General features: G+C 48.0%; 1 protein-coding gene across 1 annotated transcript; it reads left to right on the top strand.

The window, feature by feature from the left end:
• Nucleotides 1–3,891: 3,891 nt before the first annotated feature.
• NXNL1 (nucleoredoxin like 1) lies at nt 3,892–7,238 on the top strand. Its single transcript, XM_031437572.2, has 2 exons — nt 3,892–4,217; nt 6,908–7,238. The coding sequence occupies exons 1-2, from the start codon at nt 3,892–3,894 to the stop codon at nt 7,236–7,238; spliced, it is 657 nt and encodes a 218-aa protein (XP_031293432.2).
• The last annotated feature ends 640 nt before the right edge of the window (nt 7,239–7,878 follow it).

Raw genomic sequence — 7,878 nt, 5'->3', positions numbered from 1 at the left:
CACACCCCCTCCCATTTTTAATATAAAAGGAGCCTGAATTCTGATTTGGGGGAGATGGTTCTCTAGGACATTAGCCCCCCATCTTCTTCATCTGTTGGCTTTCTGAATAAAGTCATTATTCCTTGCCCCAATACCTCGTCTTCCAATTTATTGACCTGTCATGCAGCAAGCGGAGAGTTTGGACTGGGTAACATGACCACAGGGCTGTGAAGGCCATAGCCAAGGGAGTTCTTGGAACTTCCATTAGAAATTTCTGGAAGAACAAGAAAAATGAAGCATACATTGAAATAAAATTACGGGAAGATCACAGCACCGGGGACATGAGCACCATGTGGGAGTGAGCAATTTCTCCCAGCCATGTTTGAGTGCCCACCACAGTAGGGGTGTTGGTTTACTGGGTTGCATAACAAAGTACCAGAAAGTGGGTAGCTTAAAATAACAGAAGTGTATTCTTTCACAGTTCTTCCTGAAGCCAGAGGTCAGAAATAAAAGTTTCCCTCTGGAAGTTCCAGGGATGCTTCCTTACCTCTTCTGGCTTCTGGGGTCTCCAGGCAGTCCTTGACTGGTGGCCACGCTGCTCCAATCTCTGCCTCCATGTTCGTATTGCCTTCACCCTGTGTCTGTGTCCTCTCTTCTGTCTCTTATACGGACACATGTCATTGGAGTCAGGACCTGCCTAGATAATCCAAGATGATCTCATCTTGAAACCCTTAATTTAATTACATCTGCGAAGACCCTTTTTCCACATATGCTTACAGTCACTGGTTCTGGGGGGTTAGGACTTTGATATATCTCTTTAAGGGCCACCAGTCAACCCAATAACAGCAGGGTAACCAGCTGGAACAGTGGTTCTCAACTGGGGGATGATTCTGCCCTCTATGGACACTTGATTACACCTGGAGACATTTTTAGTTGTTACAAAGAGGAGGTACTACTGGCTTCTAGTGAGTTGAAGCCAGGGATGCTACTAAACGTCCCGCCATGTTCAGGACAGCTTCCACATCACAAAGAACGATCTGGCCCCAAATGGCAAGGGTGCTACAGTTTGGCAATTCTGAGATAGCTGAAAGGTCTGGTCAAGTTGAAATGAGCTCTGCTCATCATTCAGTGGGCAGCTTGGCTGCACAAATCAGCTTCCCCCAGGCTCTGTGCTTCAGCTGTGAAATGGGAGAAAATCACATAGGCCTTGTAGAGCTGTTTTGAGAACACAAACCTGGCACCTCTGTTGACCTTAAAAATAGAAGTTATTTTACCAGCAAAAATGTGTTTGTTGGGGAATAGCAGAGAATTGCAACTCAGGGCAAGTAAGCTACAGCAAAAACCATAGGCAGGTTCAACAACAACAAAAAAAAGTTGTGGGGAGAGGAACATTATTTTGTAGAGAAAAAGAAGGAAGTTGGGAGGCATTATTTTGAAGGAAAATCCATTGGAGAAAAGTGAGCATTCAGGGTGATGACAGTTTCTCACTGACTGAGTTCCTGGGTTAGTCAATTTCTTATAAAAGATGTGATGTACATTTTTTCTTATTGGTGCCTGTAATTGATGCTTTTTTCCTGTTGATGATTCTGTTGGGGCCTGTAATTGACAATTCTTCCTGAAATTGACCTTGAGTGGTCCTGCATGAGAGCTCCCCCTTCTGGCCTCTCAACACCATTTTGGTGAGGTTTCCCTTTATTTTTGCAACTGGTAAACATCATAGAAGAGTTCTCCATTGTTGAGATCATTTTGCTCTCAGGAACCTCTTGAATTCACAACAGGCTGGGACTTCCCAGGGTTCTGGCAGTATAAGGAAAATTTGACCAGGAAATTGTTTCTAAACAGAATGAAATGGGGACACATCAGGAATGGGTCAGTTCACAGTGCTTGAGAATGTAAATTAAACTCTTGAGAAAGGATTTTGCAGTTTCCTTTTTTATTGTTTAAAGTCAATAGTGAGTTTCTCTTAGAGTCCATCACATTTTCCTATGTCCAGAAAAGTCCTCAAGACCCGGTGTTCCAGTTAGCTACTGCTGCATAACAAATCACCCAAACTGAGTGGCTTCATACAAGAGCAATCAACTATTTCTCAGGATCCTGGGGGTTGCCGAGGTGGTCCCTCTGCTGGTCTTGTTAATGGATAGAGAGACTACCCCCCAAGCTGGAAAGCCCACCAAATGTGTGGGTCTTTGCTCGCGGGGTGAGAAAGAACTCTCAGCACATTCTCAGCAGAGGCAGAGAGACAAAGAGAAAGGCTGTTTTTATTGCTCCAAAGAGGAAAAGGAAAGAAAGTGCTTGAGCAGGGAGTTGTCAACTAAGGTGGCCAGACGAGAGAGCTCCAGCTTCTGATCAGGCCATGGGGTCTTTTATTGAAAGGCTCTGTCATCATTATCTTCATTCTGGCGATGCCAATCACCATCTATTATGGGCTCTTTCCTCCCGTGGATAGCAGCCCTAAAACAGAAACTTTGATGGGAAAGAGAACCAAAAAAAGAGGTACTGAGATATGGTCTTGGGGTTGATGCAGCAGTTGTAGAAGATAAAATGTCTTGTTGTAGGGCTATGTCCTTAGAACCAAGGAGCCAACTGTGGGATAAAAGCAGCATCCTGTTTTTCAACAGCCTGGCACTTTCTTTCCCTTATTGTGTTAACCAGCCAGGGTCAGCAAGCCTGCCTCATCACCTCTCTCAGTCTCACCTGGTCCAGTCCCTCTGCTACATTCCGCCAGTGGCTGGGCTGGAAGGTCACATGTATGGCAGTTGGTGCTGGGCATCTAGCTGTCTTCCCTGTGGCCTGTCAACCAATAGGCTAGAGCAGGGGTCACAGGCCAATCCTGCTAACTAGGGGCTAAGAATGGGTGCACAAAAGTCAAAAGATTAATATTGCATGACACCTGAAAATCCTATGAAATTCAAATTTCAGTGTCTGTAAATAAAGTTTGATCAGAACCCAGATACAGAAATTTATTTACATATTGTCTAGAGCTGCTTTTGCACAATGAGAGGATTGGAAGATGCAACAGAGACCGTATGGCCCACAAATTCGAACATACCTACTCCCTGGCCCTTTACATAAAAGGTTTGCCAGCCTGTGAGCTAGATCGGTTTCCTTCCATGGCGCATATGGAGGCAGCATTCCAAAAGAGTGAAAGTGGAAGGCTAACATAAGGCTTATCCTGCAGAATAAGGAACTCACACCTTCCAGCACATTCTATCAGTCAAGGCAAGTTAGGAGCCAGCCTGGCTTCAAGGAGAGGGGAACCAGTTTCCAGCTCTTGATGGGAGGGGGCTGCAAAATATTGTGACCATGATTTTCACTTACACACCACGGGATCTTAAGGTGGGCTGTGCAGACACAGAATTCAGGAGGGTGGAGAAAAAAAGTTTATTCTTATTAACTTCCCATTGGAATTTAGCATGTTTTTCTCAGGGCCTGTCAAAGCAAGTTATTGGCCCTGTGACTTTGTCACCTATGTAAATCAAAGATAATTTCACAGCACATCCCAGTCACTGCAGGCAGATATCTTGAAATATCATTTCTGCTCATCTCGACTTAGAAATCACAGTAATTAGAGTAATTTGTAGAGTCCTTGTGATTTAGGATTACTGACTGCATTCGTGAAGCAGCACAGATTTTTTTACATAACAATTTAATGAAATATTTTCACACCAGTATGTCAGTCTAACTGGTTTGTTTGTTTTTTTATGCATTTGCAGCCTTCTCCTGAGAAGGACCCATGGGCAGCTGGTGCCCTGCACTCAAAGGCAGCAAAGAATCAGGTCAAGGTTTAGGCAGATTAGTGAAGTCCTAAACTGGTCTCCTAAAGATTCCTAATCCTGGGACAGCAGCCAGCCGGTAGGCTCAGGGTCACTGGAGGTCCTTCTGCCCTGTTCCCAGCACACAGCCAGGGTTGCCATGGCTTCCCTGTTCTCTGGCCGCGTCCTGATCCGAAACAACAGTGACCAGGATGAGCTGGACACGGAGGCTGAGCTCAGCCGCAGGCTGGAGAACCGACTGGTGCTCCTATTCTTTGGTGCTGGGTCATGTCCGAAGTGCCAAGCCTTTGCACCCATCCTCCGGGACTTCTTTGTGCGGCTCACAGATGAGTTCTACGTGCTGCGAGCAGCCCAGCTGGCCCTGGTGTATGTATCCCAAGACCCGACGGAGGAGGAGCAGGATCTGTTCCTCAGGGACATGCCCGAGAAGTGGCTCTTCTTGCCCTTCGAGGATGCCCTGAGGAGGTGAGGCAGGAGGAGGGGTCAGGGAGGGCTTCCTGGAGGAGGGGCTGTTTCTGCTGAAAGTGAGTATTTGTTTATTAATGTGTCTGTTCCATCTGAAGTTGATGAGCACCCTCTGTGTGCCAATCAGGACTGAGAACTAGAGGGGTATGGGGCAGGGGGGTGGTTTAGGTGCACAATTCCTGTCCAGCTTGGAAGTTTACAACCTAGTAGGGGAGATAAACCTGAAACAAAGACTCAAATTCTCAAATAAATACATAATAACAAACTGCCCAAGTTTGACTTCCTTTTGGAGGACAAAGGAAGGATGTCATGTGGAAATATAACAAGGAGACCTTGCTGAGATATGGGGGTCAGGGGAAGCTTCCTCCAGGAAGTGGCTTTAAAGAGGGACCCCCTCCAAGGACATGGAGGATTGGAGAGTGAAGGGTAAGGGAAAGGAAGGGTTTCCAGTCAGAGGACACAGCACAAAGTCTCTGAGGGCTTCAGAGAAAGAACAGCCAATTCAGGGAACAGTAAGTAATTCTAGGAGTGCAAAGTCAGCAGGGATCATGTGCGGCAGCCCCCTAAATGCCACTTAATGAGTGCGGATGTCATCCTCAGAGTAGCTGGGAGCCATGGAGAGTCCTGGAGCTGAGAGAGACGTGGTTGGGTTTAAACTTTCCAATGAGCTGCCCAATAAACAGTGTGAGAGTTTGTGGCTATTTTCAAACTTTCTCTCTTTTCTGCATTAAGAATTGAATTCTTTTTAAACCCCAACTTTAAAAAAAATTAAATTTTGTTTTGTTTTGTTTCTGTTTTTTGTTTTGTTTTGGGGGTGGTAATTAGGTTTATTTACTTATTTATTTTAATAGAGGTACTGGGGATTGAACCCAGGACCTCATGCATGCTAAGCAAGTGCTCTACAACTGAGCTATACTCTCCCCCCAAATCCCAACTTTTTACTATGAAAAATTTCAAAGATACCAAGTAGTTAGGAGAAGCAGACAAGGAAACCCTTGGTCCTTGTTCACATTTTGCCATTTGCTGTATCTCCACTAGTGGGGCGTTCAAGTGGAACCATTTATAAGTCAAAGTCAGTTGCAGACTTTGTGACATGTTACTGATTTCATCAATTTCATTACACAAGTGCCAAGTTTCTGATCTTGGACACCTTCATTTCCATCCATTATCAAAGTTCAGACACTTGTTCAACTCCCACTGTGACCTCTGAAGCAGGAGGTTTTTGGGTTTTTTTCCCCTAAACTGGCAATATGTCCCTCCCTGGGGCAGAAAAGCCAGCTGCAAGGGCATCAGAGCCAAACACTGACCTTGTCTTAGGTACGGTCCTTTCAACAAAACATTTACCCAGGCAAGTACCTGAATAGAGAGTGAGCAAGTTCCCACCCTCTACCCACTCCCCAAACAAAGGTTGCCAGCTTTATATTTAACAGGATAACCAGTTAGATGTAAATTTCACGTAAACAAGGAATAATTTTTAGTCTTAGTTATGTCCCACATATTTCAGGGACATACTTATAAAATATTATGTTTATATGAAATTTAAGTTAATTTATACAATGTGTCCTGTATTTTTTTAATTTTCTGTGGAGGATGTCATTAGGGTTAATTATTTATTTTTTAATGGAGGGACTGGGGACTGAACCCAGGACCTTGTATGCTATAAGCTGGTGCTCTACTACGGAGCTATACCTTTCCCCCTGCATTTCTGTTTGCCAAGTCCAGCAACCTACTCCTGTGGGACTGGGAAAGTACTATGTGTTGTCTGAGTGGAGGCCTGGAAAAGGACCACCCAAGATCCCAGTGGGTGGAAATTAAGAACTGTGGGCTATCGGCCCAGTCTGGCAGGCTGCTTCATTCCACGATGACTGTGGGATTCTGGCCAAGATGGGAGATTTGCTCTGGGGACCCCTGGGGCTGTGGAGGGCTTCTCACTGGCTTCCTCTCATACAGGAAACAAAATAAAAAACTCCTTACCGTGATCAAGGCTGTACTCCAATCTCTCTCCCATCCTAGGGCCTTTGCACCAGCTGTCCCCTCTGCCTGGGAAACAATTCCCCAGTTCACCATCCCCTCCCCCACCTGCCTCATTCTGGAGATCTCAGCTCCAGGATTACCTCCTTAAAGAGGCCCTCTCTGACCATGAGTCCTTTACTCAGCTTAATATTTCTTCATGGAATTTATCAGTATTTATTTATTCATCTCACATATATTCCCTGAGCATCTACTCTGTGCTCGACACTGTTTCAGGCAGCAGGGACACCAGTGAATGAAGACTGTGCCCTCCCAAAGCTACATTCTATTGTGGGAGAAAGTGGCAAAAACAGGAGAAATAAACTATGCAGTGTGTTGGATGCTGAGAGCCAAGCATTAGCAGAGAGAGAGACGTTGTGATTTGAGGTTGGGTATCTGCAGCTTACAGGGTCTTAATCCGCAGATGTCTGGGGAGAGTGCTCCACGCAGAGGGCATGGTCAGTGCAAAGGCCCTGAGGTGGAAGCATGTCTTGGGTATTGGAGGCACAGTGCGGAGGCTAGTGTGACCGGGCCTGTCCTGGTTCCTGGGCGTCTTCAGAGGCCGGCACGGGACAGTGGACACAGGAGGCGCTCAGTAAGTACTGAGAGGAAGGGTGTGGTGCTCCTTCGCTTGAGGTCACGGACGAGGGTCCTACTGGACTGACCTACCTGTCCCGCAGGGACCTCAGTCGCCAGTTCTTCGTGGAGCGCCTGCCTGCGGTCGTCGTGCTCAAGCCGGGTGGGGATGTGCTCACGCTCGACGCAGCGGACGAGATCCGGCGCCTGGGCCCTGCCTGCTTCGCCAACTGGCAGGAGGCGGCTGAGGTGCTGGACCGCAACTTCCTGCAGCCAGAGGACCTGGACGATCCAGCTCCGCGGAGCCTCACTGAGCCACTGCGCCGTCGCAAGTACCGCGTGGACCCGGCTGCGCTAGGCGCGCGTGGCCGGGAGAGACGGGGCGGCCCCGGGCAGGAGGGCGGGGCAGAGGGTGGGGCAGAAGGGCTGTTCTGACCCCTGGAGGGGTAGACTAGACTGGGGTTTCCGCGAAGAAAACCCCAGCAGAAGCGCGAGGGCGGGGCCGGGACGGACCCCGGCTCTTCTGAGGCTCAGAGGTGGGGAGTAGGGAGGGTCCTCTGAGCCCCACCCCCCAACCCCGGATGGGGCTGGAGCAGGGGCTGTAATAAGATCGGGGTAGGGAGAAGCATGGCAGGACCTGGGGGCGTTTGTTCTGATCCTCCCGCAGATGGAGGATTGGACCTAGGGCGGGGTCGGTGGCCGAGGTTTCTTTGTGAGACCCCCCACCCCAGGATCCGGCGGGCCCAGGGCGGTACTGGTTCTCCAGCGGCGTATCTGAGCCTTCTGGGTCAGGGTGGTGAAGCAGGGAGAGCTTTTCAAGGGTATCTAGAAGTATTCCTAAAACTGGGGGAGGTGGGGCGGTTAATTGTTCCAAAATGGGAAAATGCAAACTAAAAGCGAACGATCGTGCTGAGAACTCTCAGCCGATTTACACGGGATGAATTTCAATATTTGGTGCGATGTGCGCTGGGTTCCGGACCTCCAGCGAGGGCTAAGAGTCTCCCTGTCCCTGGTGAACCCCAGGGATTCTCGGGAGAGACAGCTGAATACATAAATCAAAAACTCCGGTCTGTAG

The sequence above is a fragment of the Camelus dromedarius genome, chromosome 27, assembly GCF_036321535.1.
Source record: "Camelus dromedarius isolate mCamDro1 chromosome 27, mCamDro1.pat, whole genome shotgun sequence".
Lineage (NCBI taxonomy): Eukaryota > Metazoa > Chordata > Mammalia > Artiodactyla > Camelidae > Camelus > Camelus dromedarius.
The sequence above is the reverse complement of the archived record's forward strand: the minus strand, read 5'-3'. Positions and strand labels throughout refer to the sequence as shown.